At 29.8% G+C, this 21424-nt stretch overlaps 1 protein-coding gene across 1 annotated transcript; it reads left to right on the top strand.

Moving 5' to 3' along the window:
• Nucleotides 1-1747: 1747 nt before the first annotated feature.
• Nucleotides 1748-20680, top strand: LOC145271131 (uncharacterized). The gene is made up of 2 exons (XM_080126670.1): nt 1748-4419; nt 10227-20680. The coding sequence occupies exon 2, from the start codon at nt 11260-11262 to the stop codon at nt 11965-11967; it is 708 nt and encodes a 235-aa protein (XP_079982796.1). The 5' UTR covers nt 1748-4419; nt 10227-11259; the 3' UTR covers nt 11968-20680.
• The last annotated feature ends 744 nt before the right edge of the window (nt 20681-21424 follow it).

The raw sequence follows: 21424 nt of genomic DNA on the forward strand, positions 1-21424 counted from the left end.
TATATTTTTTAAAAAATTAAGCAAAAAATTATTTAAAGACAAAATATTTTTAAAAATTGAATGAAAAAAATAATGTAAATCAATATAGTTTGAAGGATTTAAGCCCAAACTTTTTAAAATTAAAGCAAAAAATTATTTAAAAACAATATATTTTAAAAAATTAAAGCCAAAATTATTTTAAGACAATATAATTTTTAAAATTAAAGCAAAAAATGATTTAAAGACAATATATTTATATAAAGTGAAGCAAAAAAAAGTTAAAGACAAAATATTTTATAAAATTTAAGAAAAACTCATTTAAAAACAATATATTTTTAAAAATTGAAGTAAAAACTTCTTTAAAGAAAACAGACTTTTAAAATTGAAGCGAAAACCTATTACAAAGACGCAATAATTTTAAAAATTGAAGCAAAAACCTATTTAAAGAAAAAATATTTTTTAAAATTTAAGAGAAAACTAATTTAAAGACAATTTTTTTAATTAAAGTAAAAATAATTTCAAGACAATAAAATTTTTTTAAATTGAAGCAAAAATTTATTTAGATACAATATAATTTAAAACATTGAAGCAAAAAATTATTTTAAGACAAAATATTTTTAAAAATTGAAGCAAAAAATAATTTAAATCAATATATTTTCAAAAATTGAGGGAAAAATTATTTAAAGATAATACATTTTTAAAAATTGAAGCAAGAAATTATTTTAATATATTTTTAAAAATTGAAGCAAAAAATAAGTTAAAGGCAGAAACACTTTTGAAAATTAAAGCAAAATTTATTCAGACAAAATATTTGTTAAAATTGAAAAAAGTAATTTAAAAAAATGAAGAAAAAAATTATTTTAAGACAATATATTTTTTTAAATTGAAGCAAAAAATTATTTAATAAGTATATTTTTAAAAATTAAGCAAAAATCATTTAAAGAAAAAATATATTTTCAATTGAAGAAAAAACTCATTTAAAGACAGAATATTTTTAAAAATTGAAGCAAAAAATTATTTAAAAAACAATATATTTTACAAATTGAAGAAGAAAATTATTTTAATGCAATATTTTTTAAAAATTGAAGCAAAACTATTTAAAGCAATGTATTTTCAAAAATTTTAGCAAAAAATTATTTAAAGATAAGGTATTTTTAAAAATTGAAGCACCAAATATATAAAAGACAATATATTTTTAAAAATTAAAGCAAAAAAATTATTTTAAGCAAATATTTTTTATAAATTGAAGCAAAGTATTATTTAAAGACAAGATATTTTTAAAATTGAAGAAAAAACTCATTTAACGACAATATATTTTTAGGAAATGTAAGCAAAAATTATTTGAGGATAATATATTTTAAACATTGGAGCAATAAAGCAAAACATATAAGACAATATATTTTTAAAAAATTGAAGCAAAAAACTAATTTACATATGAAATTCCCATGTATTATTCTTGCTAGTTTTTTTTGTGCTTGTGTACTTCCCCCCCGCGCTATTATTGAATATTTTTTTATTTTCAAGTTAAATTTTTTATTATTATTGTTATTATTATTATTATTATTATTATTATTATTATTATTATTATTAAATTGTCAGGTGGAAGCACAGAATAATTACAAAATACTCTCCCCTCCCAACGTTAAGAATGGCTTTCAAAATAATTGTGTTGTTATTTCAGCACGGTTGCAAAAGTGCATAAGTACCTTTTTTTAAAAAGTATATTTTAACAATAAAAATAAAACACATGTTATTCTAAAATCAAATTTAAAACTGAAAAAAAAATGTGAAACAGCAAAAACAATAAAAAACTGAAACAATGACAAAAACAATTAAAAAAACTGTAAAACAATAACAAAAACAATTTTTAAAAACTGTGAAACAATAACAAAAACAATAAAAAAAACTGAAACAATAACAAAAACAATTAAAAGACTATTAAACAATAATAAAACAATTTTTTTAAAAACTGTAAACAATGGTAAAAACAATTACAAAAACTGTAAAACAATAACAATTTAAAAACAACTGTGAAACAATAACAAAAACAGTAAAAAACTAAAACATTTACTGGTGGTTAGCAGGCTTACAATGATCTAACAAACCACGATGTTGCGAACCATGTATTCTCACGACAGAACTATACAGTGTGAAATTCCTCTCATAAAGTTTTCGCCCTGGTAGAATGAAAGAAAACCAAACAGAAATTACAACAAGCTCACCTTAAAACTTCAATGTAAATTTTATTAAAGTAAAAAACGGTCCATGTTGCAAAAGATGCGTTATCTTCAGCTATCGGCCACTATGGGCTGATAACAACACTGAAGGGTATAATAGTTCATCTTTCATAAAGGCTGGGTAGAATTCCTGCTTACAAAGTAGTGCGTAGGTTGGAGATGTAGAAGTGTATTCCAAGATAGTTGCTGCTAGCTAGGCATACACAAGGAGTCTTTCGCTGTTAGTCCAAAGGCGGACAAGACAGGTCAAACTGTCGACCTTAAATTCGTCTTGACAGACATTAAATTGTAGCACAAGCATGCAAATATAATTCGCCCTACTTAAGGGCATTTGTAATTGCAATGATAATGTTCTGCTCCACGTTAGGGCATTTAAAACGTCTCAAAGCAGCAAAGAATTTTAGCTGCCTCGATTTGAGTGGAAACTCCATGTCTGTCCATCCCTGCATATGGATTCTGATCTGAAAAGGGAATTTGGTGAGGAGAACATTCTTGGCAGTTAGTTATAACATGCAATTTGATTGGTTAAAATAATTCCATGTGCGGAGAAACTGTCCAATGAAAAGCTTGCTTATTTCTGCAGAATTTCTTACAACAGACAAATTGCATGGAAGGCTCATTGAGCAATTACAAAAACAAATTTCGATCGATGTGGGGAACTAGTTACCTACAGGAGTTCCTCTGGCGTCATGGAATAAAAAAAATTACCTCAGCAACATTTTTATATGAAATTCGCGTGTATTATCCTTGTTAGACTTTTTTGTGTGTGCTTGTGTACTTTTGCCCCCACGCTATTATTAAATAGTTCTTTCTTTTTAAAATTAAATTCAAGCTTCACGAAATCTTTTATTATTATTATTATTATTATTAAATTGTTAGGTGGAAGCACAGAATAAGTACAAAATATTCTCCCCTCCCAAACTTAAGAATGGCTTTCAAAATAATTGCGTTGTTATTTCAGCATGGTCGCAAAAATGCATAAGTACCTTTTTTCCAAAAATATATTTTAAGAATAAAATAAAACACGTTATTCTAAAATCAAATTTAAAACTGAAAAAAAAAAACCTGTGAACTGAAACACTGAAACAATAACAAATTTTTTTAAAAAACTGAAACAATAACAAAAACTGTTAAACAATAAAAAAAAAACAATAAAAAACTGAAACAATAACAAAAACTGTTAAACAATAAAAAAAAACAATAAAAAAACTGAAACAATAACAAAAACTGTTAAACAATAAAAAAACAATAAAAAACTGAAACAATAACAAAAACTGTTAAACAATAACAAAAACAATTAAAAAACTGAAACAATAACAAAAACTGTTAAATAATAACAAAACAATAAAAAAACTGAAACAATAACAAAAACTGTTAAATGATAACAAAACAATAAAAAAAACTGAAACAATAAAAAACAATTTTGATAAAATAGTGAACCAATAACAAAAATAATTTTTTAAAACTGTGAAACAATAACAGAAACAAGTTAAAAAAACTGAAACAATAAAAAACAATTTTTTTAAAACTGTGAAACAATCACAAATCAGTGAAAAAAAAACTGAAACAATAATAAAAAAACCTCTTTTTTTTTTCTATTTTTTAAATAAAGAAATCAATGAATATTTAATAAATATATTTGTTATAATATCAAAAACAAAATTCAAAACAGGGAAAAGAAAAACAAATGACATATAGTCTTTTATAAATTAGATTTTTGTAAAATATATTTTTTCTAAATAAAACGTTTCCATTATTATTATTTTTAAACTACCTGGTCTCGTCGTGGTCCAATGGCGGAACATTTTTAGGCCGATTTGAGATTTTCACCTTACACCGGATTTTACTTGCACCGGGAGGGCTTTTTATTTTTTTTTTTTTTGTTCGTTTAGGTTAATAACGTAGACAGGAGAAACATGAATACTAACACGAGAAATAGTTTGTTCCTATCTTTATCTGGAAGTTTCGAAAAAGAAAGAAAAGATAATAATAAAAAATAAAAAAATAAAAAAGCGGAGATAATCCGAAATCTATTTCCGTTTCAGAAGAAACCGATTTTAAAACTGTAAGCAAATTATTTCATTTCATCCAGACGTTTTATTTGTAAGTAAATTTGACACCAGATTTTAATTTTTAATTTACAAAATCGTTTTTATTCTTTCCTTAAAGCAGACAAATTATGCGTAACAAAATTTCACGAAGGGTAAGTATTAATTACATCAAGTTTTTTTGCTTTGATACAATTTGAAATATATACAAAATTTCTCTTTGTTAATCAAAACATTAAAAATGAAAATATCGAAAAAAGTTGAAATTGTACGTATCCGTTATGGAATGAAGTTCTCAAAAAAAAGAAAATTCACTAAATTTCATCAAGTAGTTTTTGTTTTACAGCGAAAAAATAATTTGTTATGATACCGAGCAAAAGGTTCGATTTTTAAGAAGAAAAGCTAGTATTAAAGATGGGGAGGGAGTGTCGGCGCTTTAACTGGAGTTATCTCCCCGTGGCGTTTCTAAACTTCAAACAAAAATTAAGAAAAAATCCAAGACGCCTGCCTTCAACGTGCTCTCATAAAAACATGTTTTTTCGCTGTAAAAAAAAAAAAAAAAACTACTCGATCAAATTAAGTGAAATTTTTTTCGGAGATCTTCAGTTCAAAACGTATACGTACATTATAACATTTTTTCTTCGATATTTTCATTTTTTAATGTCTTGATTAAACTGTACAAGTGCCTTTTTATCATAATAAATAATTGCCATCGTTAGTTAAATAATGCATTACTGTCATTTTCAAACTTTTTGTGATACTTCATTATAATCGCGGAAACTGAAATATTTCATCTCAAGTAAAACCAATGGTATCTACTTAATTGGCATGTCGTAGTGATGAAAATATTCAAAAATTAAGGAAAACGATGAGGTAGAAAATTAATTATTAATAACAGCAATTTTCGATTGCTAGATTAGCCCAAAATTTTCAGTTTTCAGAAAATATTTACCTCTTTTTTGTTATGATTCGAGCTCTGCTGTAAATACATATTTTTTTTTTAGCAAAACTTAATTCTCGCTAATTGTTTTTGAAAACTATTTTCATTAATAATTAATTTTCGAATGAACCAAAAATTCAGTACACTAGTTAAGACACTGGAAGCGTATTCGGTTTAATTAAATATGGAGTGGAAGTCACTAAGCATGAAACGAAATAGGAAACCTAAACACTTTTTTATTAGGAAACAATAAAAAAAAAATAAATAATAATAATAATAAACTTTATTTTTACATTTCTATAATGTTTTTTTTTTAATATTTAAAATATATTCATCCATAAATAATTTTTAAAATATATTTAAAAGATTTTTGTAAATAAAGTTTTCTTTAAAATATATTTAATTCTTATCACATTTTTTTTTTGTTTCATGATAAAACAAGAAGTGCTAAAACTTAGCAATTGAGTTTAGTTGAAATTCAATATTCCAAATTTCACTATTATAAAGAAGAATAACCCTTTTCGTTTTGATTTAGTATATATATATATATATATATATATATATATATATAGATATGTCATTTATTTTCTATATTGCTCTGTAATTACATTGAGCTTCTTATATAAGGACTGATATATAATAAGAAAATATATTTCTACAGAAATATATATATATTTATAATCATCCACATACAGCACTGTTTCACAGCTGATCAGTGTGGCTAGACAGGCAACTACCTAAAGCCAGGATTGAAACCCGACCACCTGTACGACAATCAAGGCTCCTAACAATTACGCTATAGGCGGCTGCTATGTGAGTCATGAGATTAATGATACTTTGACATCGTCCGAAATAGCTAAGCTCTATTTGTTTACACAAAGAGCATCGCTTTATACGCTAATGGTAATTTGTGTATCACTTCTCAATATGCTCAACTCAAGATGAGGAGCATATACTCCTTTATCTTAGGTTTAGCATATTCTGAAGTGATATCCAAATTACCATTAGCATATTAAGCGATGCTCTTTGTGTAAACAAATTGAGCTGAGGTATTTGGACAGTGACAAAACGTTGTTAATTCACTGCCTGCATAGCAGTAGCCGAATAGTGCAATGGTTAGAAGCTTTGACTGTCGCTTGATAGATAGAATGTATTTCACAAATTTTATCACATAATTTTGTCATAAATAATGTATCATAAAACAATATAGCTTACCTTCGATTGAATTGCAAAATCGAAATTAAAGTTTATTATTTTTATTGTTTCATGATAGAACAAGAAAGGTTTAAACAACTATTCAGTTTATTTCACTATTATAAATAAGAATATATATGGAATAATCACATTGACACACCAGTTCCTGCTCGATCACCAAAGTTAAGCAATGTCAAACCTGGTCAGACCATTGGGTGACCATTTGGGTGACCATTTGAGACGTCCAGGTGCTGTATGTGCTCTCTGCTTATCTCGGCATTGTTTCCAGTCATCCTGAACTTCTCCTTGCCACTGGACTCAAACCGGGTCAATTCAGAAGAGGAGTGGTTGGGGATTGCGCAATTAAACATGAGTTGCCCCTACAGGGGGTATCCTTTGTCTTTCCAGAATGAATGGAGGCATCACGGTATAAATAAGAATAACCCTTTTTGTTTGGATTATATATATATATATATATATATATATATATATATATATAACTTTTTAACAGTACAAAAGCTATATAGCATTTTAAAAAATATACAAACAAACCCTTCCACCAGTAAACTCATCAGGAGTTAATCGTTGTATCTCAAAAGATTCAAAAAGTCAAAGTAAATAGAGTTAATACTTGGAGATAAGCACAAAAAATGAAAAAAAACGGATGGGAAGGTCTATGAAATATATATACAATGATATGAAATATATGTATAATTGAGATGGACAGAGTAGCAGAATGATGAAAATTTATATCTGAGAAAGTCTAATAATTTACCAAATTCTTTCTGTCAGCAAAGCAATGGCTTGCGTGAAAGAATTGAGATTGGCTTCAAAATCTTTAAGTGATTTTGAAAGTCAGCCCGGTGTAATATTTTGAAGCAATCCATTTTATAGGCTTTGACATCAGCTGGATTTTCAATTTATCTAATCACATTAATATATAGAGATTTGTTCTTTAATTCATACAGACAGTACTGTATGTGGATGACTATAAATATAAATATATTTCTGTAGAAATATATTTTCTCATTATATATCAGTCCTTATATAAGAAGCTCAATGTAATTACAGAGCAATATAGAAAATAAATGACAAATATATATATATACTGAATGGTCAATGGCAGATTCCAAAGCAGAACCAGCAAAGCACAAATTGGCGCTCATAGTGGCTACCTCTAGCAAAATAGGGCTTATTATCACATTAATATAGAGATTTGTTTTTTAATTCATACAGAAACTGAGACATGTGCATGCGAGTATTATGTTTTATATAAACAGTTCAATTTTTGTAAGTAAAAAAAACATTCAAGTTGAGATCGAAACCAAAACCAAAAAGTCTTTTTATAGCAAGCTATCATCAGAGAAGCTGCCAACTTATCAAACTCAGCAGGTCACCCCCTTTTACCTGTATGCATTCTGTAACTCTTAGAGTTACTAAAAAACAGGACCGAGGCTTTTGAATGACTGACTGACTGACTGACTCACCTAAGTGTAACCTTTAATTGATTTGGATACAATGTTTGGTGATATTTTCATGAGCCAAGACTAAGCATTTCCCTTAATCAATTTAACATCATTACTCATTGCGCCACGTGTGTGTATAATAATCAGGTGGGTGAGTTAACTAGTATAAATTAGCAGATGATACGCGGGTACAGAGAGTTCAAAAGACAAGGATTACTAAAAAAGTATAATTTGTGGGAATGGAAGTGAACATAGAAGAAAAGGGAAGTGATGTCATAAGGAAGTTTGTTTTATTTTACGGCATATCAACCATTTTGGGGTCATTTAATGCCAAAACATTAATTATAATATGTTAATTTTTGTAAGTAAAAAAATATTCAAGTTGAGATCGAAATCCGGTAGATATCTCACTGCTGATGCTATTCTCTATCTATATAAGAGCCAGGTACGTCCAAGGATGGAATACTGTTGCCACATCTGGGCAGGAGCTGCTAGAAAGGACTTGGCCTGCCTTGATAGAGTTCAAAATAGACTTCGTAGCCTCGTAGGAGATGTCCTTTTCTCTTCCTTGCAACCTCTATCACACAGAAGAGATGTTGCGAGTTTGTCTCTGATGTATCGTTATTTTCATGGAAAGTGTTCGACTGAGCTTCAATCTATGGTCCCCCCTCGCCAAACTTTCACAAGAAACACTCGTCTAGCTGTAAACACTATCAATAATTCCCCCCACTCTTTATCTGTGCCTAAACCTAAACGTAGATTCCATGAACAAAGCTTCTTTCTTAGAACTGCACGCCTGTGGAATTGTCTTCCGTTTTCCTGCTTTCCGGCTGACTACGATATGGCTGTCTTCAAGTCTAACGTAAATAAGTTCTTGATGAGCCGTTCCATATAAGTTATCAAATTTACCAAATTTTCATTACTAATGATTACTATATTGTCCAATTTCTACTGTACACTCTTTAACCCTTATCCTTGAGTGGCCTCTTGGCCTTGATAATGTGGTGATGCCTATGTAAAAAAAAAAAAAAACCTAAAGACAGTAAGTACGATAACCATTTGGTCAGCTTGACACAATCGTTAAACATTTTTCAAACCTACTTATTCTTATTGTAAAGAATCTGTAGTGAGAACGATTCATGCACATTTATGAAACAATTAGCAACCGGGTAAAAATGGGATGAGCCACACATACCATTTTTTTACTTTGACCCCTTGGAAGCTTTTTGTTCGAATGAAAACCAATGAAAATGTTTTCCACACGTCTGATTACTCTATATACCAAATATCAAGTTTGCAGATCCAAAATTCTTTGAGTCTATAAGTTGAAATGTGTCCTCAAACATACTCACTTATACTTCTGTGATTTTGGAATGTTTTATAAAGTGATATAAGCTCTGTAAATGTAATTCCATGTTTATTGAGCTTATTTAACTGTGACAATTTTGAATGTGATATATATATATATATATATATATATATATAGAATACATGACAAAAAGTTATATTCCAAAGTTCATGATGTTGACCATCTTATAATTTATTCCTTTAATTCAGTTGACTTCTACAATTCTTGACAGTATCTGTTTCATAGCGCAAAATTAATCACTTAATTCTTATATCAATGATTGAATCTATTGAATAAATGAACCAATCTATATTTACCAATATTATTAAAGGAATAAATTATAAGATGGTCAACATCATGAACTTTGGAATATAACTTATTTTCATTTATTCTCTATATTGTTCTGTAATTATATTGAGTTTCTTATATAAGGATTGATATATATTATAAGAAAATATATATATATATATATATATATATATATATATATATATACAGGGTGACTAAAAAAAATGGGCCCCAACTCTAATTAGGCCCCGTTTCATAGTGTTTTGTCCGAATGAAATGAAACTTTGGTCATAACTAGTTTATTGTATTCAATACATTACATCAAAACACTAGGGTATGTGTCCTTTTTTTTTCTCCATTAGCTGTAAAATGTGCAGAAAAACAACTGAATGTCACCCTGTATATCCATGTGTGTGCGTTTGTAAGCGAATATGTGTTTATGAAGTTCATATGCAATAAAAATCATTCAAAATTGCCACAGATATATAAGCTCAATAACATGGAATTACATTTACAGAACTTATCTCACTTTATATAACATTCCAAAGTAACAGAAGTATTCACTTAATTAATGATATCATGTTATTTAATATGTCAAATTCTTTAAATTCCATGGGTTTCAAGTATTCCATATAATGCTATAGCAAGTGATAAAATACTTGTATAGATGAAATAGTAAAACTCAACATTCTGACGAATATTTAATTTTTTTAATTTTTTTAACAGATGTACAATGAAGAATTCCAAAATACATTTGTGCCAATGTTTAACTGCTGATTGTTCAAACACAATAAAAACAACATTTTTTAAAAGAGGAAAAGAAGATTAGTTCGAAATGAAACACGCTTGGAACCAATGATATCATTCGGATAAGGAAGAATAATGGTTCATTTAATTAACATTTTTAAACGATGGAGCTGCCTATTATCAAACGTATCCGATTTACATCAACAGTTTTAAAGATGTAAAAAAAATTCATTGCTAAACACATTCAATCTTAAAAAAATAAAGACAACCTATACGAATGAAGAATTACAGTTCATTTTATTAAAAAAATTTTTAAAAGATGAAAACCGCACAACAATCAATCATACTTGTGACAGGTTTGCGGCTGCCAGTTGTTGACCTAATTGAGAATTAATTTTTTTAAAGGTTTACAAAATTCTTAGAAGAATTACAGTTGAGTTAACATTTTTAAAAGATAGAAAATATTGTAAAAAAAAATTACAGTTAATTTAAAACATTTTTTTAAAATATGGAAACAGCCAGCCCCAAATTCTATTCATCCAAGGTGTGTGGTTGCTGCTATCAAAAACAATCTAAAAGGATGATATAAAAACTGATTGTAAGAAATTACTGTTGATTTAATAAACATTTTTTTAAATGTAGAAACCACCTAAAACTCAAATATGTAGCTTTTGATTATTGAACCTTTTTAAAAGGTGTAAAAAAAGATTGGTGTGTGACTGTTGATTGTTGAACGCATCTAATCTTAAAATCTTAATAAAAAAAAGCATTCAATCTTGAAAATCATTAAAGGATAGAAACAGTCTGCAACAATGGAAAATTACATTTGATATAATTAACAAAATTTTGAAAAGCTAGAAGCCACCAAAAAATCATATTTATACTAAATGTCGAGCCCAACCAACTGAAAATTATGCCAAATGTCAAGCCCAACCAACTGAAAATTATGCCAAATGTCAAGCCCAACCAACTGAAAATTATGCCAAATGTCAAGCCGAACTAACTGAAAATTATGCCAAATGTCAAGCCCAACCAACTGAAAATTATGCCAAATGTCAAGCCCAACCAACTGAAAATTATGCCAAATGTCAAGCCCAACCAACTGAAAATTATGCCAAATGTCAAGCACAGCCAACTGAAAATTATGCCAAATGTCGAGCCCAAACAACTGAAAATTATGCCAAATGTTGAGCCCAACCAACTGAAAATTATGCCAAATGTCAAGCCCAACCAACTGAAAATTATGCCAAATGTCGCGCCCAACCAACTGAAAATTATGCCAAATGTCGAGCACAATCAACTGAAAATTATTCCAAATGTCAAGCCCAACCAACTGAAAATTATGCCAAATGTCGAGCACAACCAACTGAAAATTATGCCAAATGTTGAGCCCAAACAACTGAAAATTATGCCAAATGTCAAGCCCAACCAACTGAAAATTATGCCAAATGTCGAGCCCAAACAACTGAAAATTATGCCAAATGTTGAGCCCAAACAACTGAAAATTATGCCAAATGTCAAGCCCAACCAACTGAAAATTATTCCAAATGTCAAGCCCAACCAACTGAAAATTATGCCAAATGTCGAGCACAACCAACTGAAAATTATGCCAAATGTCGAGCACAACCAACTGAAAATTATGCCAAATGTCGAGCACAACCAACTGAAAAGAACTTTTTTAAAAGATGCCAAAAAAGCTTGTAAGAAAAATCATAGTTGATTTAATAAACACTTAAATGATATAAACACACCCCAAATCATTTTTGTGCGAGGTATGGTTATGGATTTTCAATTTAAAACAATATTTTAAAAAGATTGAAAAAATAAATTATGAGAAAAATTAGAATTGATGATTGAACCATTTTTAAAAGCTAGAAACCAGCTCAAATAATATTTACACAAAATGTATGGTTGCCGATTGTCAAACATCTCCAACTGGAAAGGAAGTAAAAAAGAAAATGATGAAAAAAAGAAAAAAAAATTACATTTGATTTTATAAAATCAATTTAAACCAACTTTTAATTAACAACATTTTATTAAAAAATGGGAAAAACAACCACGAAATCCTATTCGTGTGAGGTGTGTGGTTGTCGATTGTCAAATGCATCCAATCTAAAACGACATGTTCAAACACACACGGGTGAAAAACCTTATTCATGTGAAAAATGTCCGTCATCATTCGTGCAAAAAAATGACCTCATCCAACACACACGCACACACACGCGTGAAAAACCATTTTCATGTCAAACGTGTGGATCGATGTTTGCATTGAAATCACATCTCGTGCGACACACCCAAACGCACACAGGCGAGCGACCATACTCCTGCGATGTGTGTGGATGTTTATTCTCACGAAAATCAAACTTGGTTCCGCACATGCGAACGCATAGCGGAGAGAAACCATTCTTTTGTGAGGTTTGCTCAGCTTCGTTTTCACGCAAATCGACATTGGACCATCACCGTCGACGTCACACAGGTGAAAAGCCATTCTCATGCGAAATTTGCTTCTCATCATTTTCATCAAAATCATATGTCGTCGATCATATGCGAATCCACACCCGACAGAAGCCATTTTCTTGTGAAATCTGCGGCTCTTCTTTTGCACGCAAGTTGTATCTAAAATCGCATATTCGAACACACACTGGAGAGAAACCATATTCTTGTGAGGTGTGTAGATCCACTTTTTCAGAACGATCGTCTTTAGTGAGGCACGTTCGACGGCATACAGGAGAGAAACCATACATTTGTGATGTGTGTAATTCTTGTTTTTCACAAAGGTCACTCCTAGTAATTCATAACAAAACACACATTAGTAATCCATAACAAAATACATTGCTAATTCGTAACAAAACACATTACTATTTCATAACAAAACACATTACTAATTCTTAACAAAACACATTACTAATTCTTAACAAAACACATTACTAATTCTTAACAAAACACATTACTAATTCTTAACAAAACACATTACTATTTCTTAACAAAACACATTACTAATTCATAACAAAACACATTACTATTTCATAACAAAACACATTACTATTTCATAGCAAAACGCATTACTATTTCATAGCAAAACACATTACTATTTCATAACAAAACACATTACTATTTCATAACAAAACACATTACTAATTCGTAACAAAACACATTACTAATTCATAACAAAACACATTACTAATTCGTAACAAAACACATTACTAATTCATAACAAAACACATTACTAATTCATAACAAAACACATTACTATTTCATAACAAAACACATTACTATTTCATAACAAAACACATTACTATTTCATAGCAAAACACATTACTATTTCATAGCAAAACACATTACTATTTCATAGCAAAACACATTACTATTTCATAACAAAACACATTACTAATTCGTAACAAAACACATTACTAATTCGTAACAAAACACATTACTAATTCGTAAAAAAACACATTACTAATTCATAACAAAACACATTACTAATTCATAACAAAACGCATTACTATTTCATAGCAAAACGCATTACTATTTCATAGCAAAACACATTACTATTTCATAACAAAACACATTACTATTTCATAGCAAAACGCATTACTATTTCGTAGCAAAACACATTACTATTTCATAACAAAACACATTACTATTTCATAACAAAACACATTACTAATTCGTAACAAAACACATTACTAATTCGTAACAAAACACATTACTATTTCATAACAAAACACATTACTATTTCATAGCAAAACACATTACTATTTCATAACAAAACACATTACTATTTCATAGCAAAACACATTACTATTTCATAACAAAACACATTACTAATTCGTAACAAAACACATTACTAATTCGTAACAAAACACATTACTAATTCGTAACAAAACACATTACTAATTCATAACAAAACACATTACTAATTCATAACAAAACACATTACTTATTCGTAACAAAACACATTACTAATTCGTAACAAAACACATTACTAATTCGTAACAAAACACATTACTAATTCATAACAAAACACATTACTAATTCATAACAAGCACATTACTAATTCATAACAAAACACATTACTAATTCATAACAAAACACATTACTAATTCATAGCAAAACACATTAATAATTCATAGAAAAACACATATTAATAATCCATAACAAAACACACATTAATAATTCATAACAAAACACACATTAGTAATACATCACAAAACACACATTCTGTCACTCGGCTGTTGAAAGCCTAAGCCACCTAGTGTCTGGATGCAAGATCCTTCTAGCCGATTGTCATTACACTGCCCGCCACAACAAAGTATATAGATACTTACACTAGAAGATCTGTGGAGAGATCCAACTATATAGGTCGTCGAACATATAATCCACCACCGATAACATCAAACGGAAAAGTGATCATGTTCTATGACAAAGACTAAGAGGCGGGCATATACATAAAAGACAAGGCCTTCAAGCCAGATATAGTAATATTGAACAAACCCAAAAGAACTGCACTCATTATCGACGTCACGGTTCCAAGCGACATTGGCCTTAATAGAGCAGAACGGGAAAAGATAACTAAATATCAGGACCTAAAAAATGATCTAAAAACAACATGGTCTCTGAAAGAAATAAACATTATACCAGTTGTGACAGGAGCAACTAGCCTAATAAAAAAGAACCTTCAAAGATACTTAGAAGCAAGTCTTGGAAGACCAAGCTGTAAGGAAATACAGATAGCAGCCATAAAGGAAACTGTTTATTCTTAAAAGAGGCCTCGGATATAAATGTAAACTATAATAGAATCAAGTGTTAGCCCCAGGAAGGAGCCCCTTGATCTCTTAAAACTAACAAAAGTAAAATAAAAAAAGTGAAAAATAATCCATAAGAAAACACATTAATAATCTATAATAAAATACACAATTATAATTCATAACAAAACATATATTAGTAATTCATAAGAAAATACATTAGTAATTCATAACAAAGCACACAGTAATCCATAAAAAAAAACACATGTCATCCAGAAATTATTCTTGCTGTTAGCATATTAATTTTATGATTAATGTTATATTTGTTTTCATCATAATTGCTCTGATCCCCATCTGGCCCCAATTGAAATGAATTGTTCCGTCTATAAAAAGAATATAATCTGGTTTGTTTTAAAATAAGAACATATGATGTAACTTAATTCTTCTCCCAAAAAGAATTTAAAAAAGAAACATAATCATATTTTTTTTAAATGCGTGTGTAATTCTTGCTAGTCACAAAGGTCGGTCTTAATTCATAACAAAACAGACATCTCAGACGAAAATTATTCTTACTTAAAGCAAATTAATTTTGTGATTAATGTTATATTTTTCATTATAATCGCTCTGACCACCAAAGGGCTACAAATTGCAATGAATGACTCCCGTCTTGGAGAAGCTTCATGGACTGGCCTCCAATCTTACTAATTCATAACAAAACACACATTATTAATTTATAACAAAACACACTGTAATTCATAACTATAATTCAATAACTTGAGTTTTATTTCTTCCGCCCGTCACACCAATAATTTCCTGGGTAAGGTTAACACTTTTGTCCAAACTTCTGTACACGTAACGCACCTTCTCTCAACTCCCAACGTCCTTCTGCTAATTCAACTTATTTCTTCAAAATCCAACTTCAAAATGAACGACCCTCTAAAAAATCAACCCTCTTTTATCTCCAACCAGGAGTATCTCATTTGCATATTGGGTGGTCACATTGCAGGCATATAAAGAGATAAGGCAGCCATTTTTGTTTCTTTCTTTCTTCTTCATTCATTTCATTCCACGACCGACCCGTTGAATTATGCACACGTGCTAATTAGGTAAGTCGCACGTTTCCCTACAATAACAAAACTTAAAGCAAATTAAGTTTGTGATTAATGTTATATTTTTCATTATAATCGCTCTGACAACCAAAGGGCTACAAATTGAAATGAATGACTCTCGTCTTGGGGAAGCTTCATGGACTGGCCTCCAATCTTAGGAATTCATAACAAAACACACATTAGTCATTTATAACACAACACACTGTAATTCATAACAAAACACATATTACATCCAGAAATTATTCTTAATTTTAGTATCTGAATTTTGTGATCAATCTATTCTATCCATATAATTATAAAACTTTGCTGAGCTTGCATTCTTGCATTTTGTCCTTAACAATCAGGAGAGCCCATATTTTAAAAACAAGCTTCAAGTGAATTCACATTATATATATATATATATATATCTATATATATATATATATATATATATATATATATATATATATATATATATATATATACGAGCAAACAGTTAATAAAACATGTTAAAAAACACTTTGAAATGAATTAAAAACATTTAATCTGAAAAGGAAACACTAGATAAGTGGATAGTCCTTAATCCGGAGTTTCAAAGAAATACTTTCCTTCTCATCAGAGGGTAGGAATTAGCAAAATGCGGGATCGAATTTTGCATGCAAAAGTATTTGATGAAACAACAAGCAAGTCAAAGATCTTACTTGATAACAAAAAAGTGAAACAGAGGGAATATGGTGAAGAAAAAGGTGATTACACGTGAATGGATAGTCTGGTGGAAGATAAATAATCCAGTGACGGTAAAATCCAAATATATAACTTCAAGAAAGTTAATTGAATTTCCATATATATATATATATTCATATGTTTTTTATTAATAACGTTTCCAAAATATGGAAACAAGCAAGAAATCATGGTTGTAGATTGTCAAACGTATCCAGTTGAAAACTATTATTTAAATCTGTAAAAAAGAATGGTTTTCTCATTCAAATGAGAACATATGATGCAACTTAATTCTTCTGTTGAAAAGAATTGAGAAACAAAATCCTTTTTAAAACATGGATGTACTTCTTGCTTTTCACAAAGGTCGCTCTCAATCCATAACTAAACACATCGCAGAGAGAAATTATTCTTAGTTTAACTATCTTAATTTTATAGAACCCCTTTCAAAGATGTACAAAAAGATTGCTGTGTGACTGTTGATTGTCGAACGCATTCAATCTTCAAAGGATAGAAACAAGCCACAATAGTAAAGAAGTACAGATGATCTTATTAACATTTTTAAAAGATGAAATCATTTAAAAAATCAAATTCCTGCCAAATGCATGCCTGCCGATTGTCGAACATATCCAATTAAAAACGACTTTTTTTAAAAAAACGTAAAAAAGAGTGTAAGAAAAAAAACTACGTTTGATTTAATTAACATTTTTAAAAAATGGAAATCAACCAAAAATCTTATGCATGCCAAAATGGTGACTGCCACATGATCAAGCATATCCAACTGAAAACGATTTTATTATAAGTGAAATCTTTGTTTGGATGGATGAATAACGCATACAGAAGTCAGCAAAATGTTCACTTCAACTTGTCGGCATTTCTATTAGTTTGCACATAAACTAATCATTACTAAAACTGGTTTAATCTTTTTAACTTTCTTATCTATCTGTTAACTCAAATGGTAAACACTGCATGTTTTTCGAGCTGAATAAATCTCAATTCACAAATCAAGCTAAAAACTAATATAAATCTAAAATGCTTACATAATCTCAAACGCTTATTAACATGCCAGTAAGAGACCAACATGCCGGTAAGAGACCAATTGAATTTCTCACCAGCTGTAGATATACTTAAGTTTGTGCATATTAATTTGTGACCTTACGAGATCTTAAGGAAATGAATTCTTATTTCAGTCACGTAAATCGTTTCTTGTCGAGAACACGTTGGATTACCACCTTGTTGCATTCTTGGGGTTCACTGGCTATGCTGAATCAAGATGGGCAGCAATAAATAACCTCTGCCCAACACCACTGGGTGTAGTGGTTGATGAGAACTCGCATTCGAATTGGATTCATTTTTCTCCAATGAAAAACCGTTTGCTTTTTGGTTTGTTTTTTTTTTCACCCAAGTTGCTGAAACACTAAATGAGATGACGCCGCTATATATATATATATATATATATATATATATATATATATATATATAGACAAAAGATTTTGAAACATCAGTTGGAAATATTTACTGATTTAAAACCACCTGAACAGTGAGAATTATATATATATATATATTTTTTCTCTCACTGGTTTTCCAACTGAAACCAATTTCCCTCTTTCCTCATTCGATTCTTAGCTTTTAATTTATCATTCTGACGTTTCCTCTTAGAGGGTCAGACGATAATGCCTTAAGGAAAAAATTTTAACAATTACACCTGCCCGTTTTTTTTTTGTTTCTTTGATCCTTTTGATTTAAATTAAATTATGTTTCCTCTGAAATTTCTCCTTCCATTTTGCTGTACCAAGAATTTGCTAATATATATATATATATGTATATATATATGTTTATCTATTGAATAATTCTATATATGTGTGTGTGTGTTTATATAGTATTGATTACAATATATATATATATAGTACTGATTAACATATATATATATAGTATTGATTATAATATATATATATATAGTATTGATTATAATATATATATATAGTATTGATTATAATATATATATATATATATATTTATATATATATATATAGTATTGATTGCAATATATATATATATATATATTTATATATATATAGTATTGATTACAATATATATATATATATGTAGAGAGAGAGAGAATTATTCAATAGAGAATTGGCTTTGTAATAATAAATATGAAGTCTGCATGAATTAAAATATATTAAGCGAGTTAGGGTAAGCTCAAAAGATTGTAAGAAAAAATTCAGTTGATTTAACATTTGAAACAAAATAGAAACTACCGTGATGTGTATCAGAACACCGCTTTCCACTCAAATAAAAACATGTAATCACGGTGTTTTGGCAGAGTCAGGCAGGTAACCAGCACATGCATGTACGTCAAGGTATGTGAGCATATGTGGGTGGTTTGTTAAGTTGATTTTCTTTTGTTTTAACTGCAAGGGGAAAAAACCTAAAATTTGACTTTTCCCAAATAATCAATAACAGCAAACTTTTGATTTCAAGCATAATCGAACATAAAGACAGGGGCTGCTAGGAAGAACTTATCCTGCCTTGATAGAGTTAAAAATAGACTTCACTGCTGATGACATTCTCCATCTATATAAGAGCCATGTACGTCCAAGGAGGGAGTACTGTTACCACATCTGTGCAGGAACTGCTAGAAAGGACTTATCCTGCCTTGATAGAGTTCAAAATAGATTTTGTTTGTAGCCTTGTAAGAGATGTGCTTTTCTCTTCCCTGCAACCTCTTTCTCACAGAAGAGATGTTGCGAGTTTGTCTCTGCTTTGTCGTTATTTTCATGGCAGGTGCTCGGCTGAGCTCCATTCTGTGGTCCCTCTCGCCAAACTTTCACAATAAACACCCGTCTAGCAGAAAACTATCACTAATTTCCCCAACTCTTTATCTGTGCCTAAACATAAACGTAGATTCTATGATGAAAGCTTCTTTCTTAGAACTGCACGCCTATGAAATTGTCTGCCATTGTCCTGCTTTCCAGCTGACTACACTATGGTTGTCTTCAAATCTTACGTAAACAAGTTTTTGATGAGCCGTTCCATATAAGTTAACAAATTTACCGAATTTCCATCACTAACGATAACGATATTGTCCAATTTCTACTGTACACTCTTAACCCTTATCCTCGAGTGGTCTCCGGCCACGATAAGTTGTTATGCCTATGTAAAAAAGACTGTCAATGTACATCGAAAACTTTTTGATTGTGAAAGATTGACTAAGAGTGACGACTGTTGTGTCAACACGTTTTCATAAAGGTAACTTCTTTAGCCAAAATCCTATTAATTCAGAAGAGACTTTGACACTTCAAGTCAACTTGAAAAGCCCAGCACCTGAAGGGTCTCACAGCAGAAACAGTAGTTCAAACTGGCCTTTTTAGAGCTACCTTTTCGACAAACTACTTATCTGAACAAAAAAAAACTACTTCTATGGGAATCACAAACTACTTGTATGCAACTGCTTTCCCTGCTTGTCTTCTAAGCCTACCCTTCTACAACCAGCGAAACCAGCTCACTTCTGCAGCTTCCAGTACCTGCTGCAGCTTTCAGCGCTTCCTGCAGCCTCCTGCAACTTCCCACATCTCATGTAGCCCCTTGCAGCCTCCAGCAGCTACTGCAACCTCCACCGGCTCTTGGTTCCCAGCGCCCCTTTCAACTCCCAGTGTCTCCTGCAGCTATCCATTCATGTGCCTGTCAATGTACGCGTACACATTCCAGTGCCTGTCGACGTTCAGCTACCTGTACTAGTACCCACTGAGTCCAGCTTCCCCTGTTCAAGATGCTGATCATGTCCCACCTGGACTTATCACGATCTCCAGACCTTACGAATTTACAACTTTCATTTATTTATTTAGGAAATAAAAGATGATATCCATCGTCTTCAAACGAATATTAGTGTTTCTGTTATTCTTTTGCTATTGCAGTTATCTTTTTGCTTCTGTGTCTACCTTAGTTGTATGGTCAATTAGTGCACCTCAATATTTTATCCTGACTTGCTGCAATAAAACCATCCAAAAAATCATATTCGTGCCAAATGTGTGGCTGCCGATTGTCGACCATATTTAACTGAAAACGATTTCTTGTGATGTCTAATTCTTGCTTTTCACAAAGGTCGCTTTTAGCAATTCGTGACAACACACATTCATGACAGAAATTATTCTTACTTTAAGTAACTTAATTTTGTGATAAATCCATGTATATAATTCTAACACACTGTCCACCTTGATTGCTGGCATCATGTCTTACGGTCGAATGATTCCATCTTTTTAAGAAAATGATGACAAGTGAATTACTATTTATTTATAAATATGTTTGCTTCATTGTTTGAATCTTGTAATCAACGATCAGGCAGTTCCATCTTTTAAAAAGGTAATGAAAGATTATATATATATATATATATATATATATAAATATATATCAAAACATTAATAATTCTCTGTCTTGAATATAATAAAACTTCTAGATTTAAAATTAAACCATTTCACATAACATTTTTTTTACTAAATTAGAATATATATATATCTATATACATACATATATATATAAACATAAATACGTATTTATATTCATATATATACATAGCTTTAAACATATATATATAAATATCTTTATACATATATATACATATCTTTAT

The sequence above is a fragment of the Euprymna scolopes genome, chromosome 46 (genome assembly GCF_053919585.1).
Source record: "Euprymna scolopes isolate OS-2025 chromosome 46, ASM5391958v1, whole genome shotgun sequence".
NCBI lineage: Eukaryota > Metazoa > Mollusca > Cephalopoda > Sepiida > Sepiolidae > Euprymna > Euprymna scolopes.

Excerpts from the sequence above, each read along its gene's own strand:
- LOC145271131 (XM_080126670.1), top strand. The coding sequence starts at position 11,260 with ATGCCAAATGTCAAGCCCAACCAACTGAAAATTATGCCAAATGTCAAG.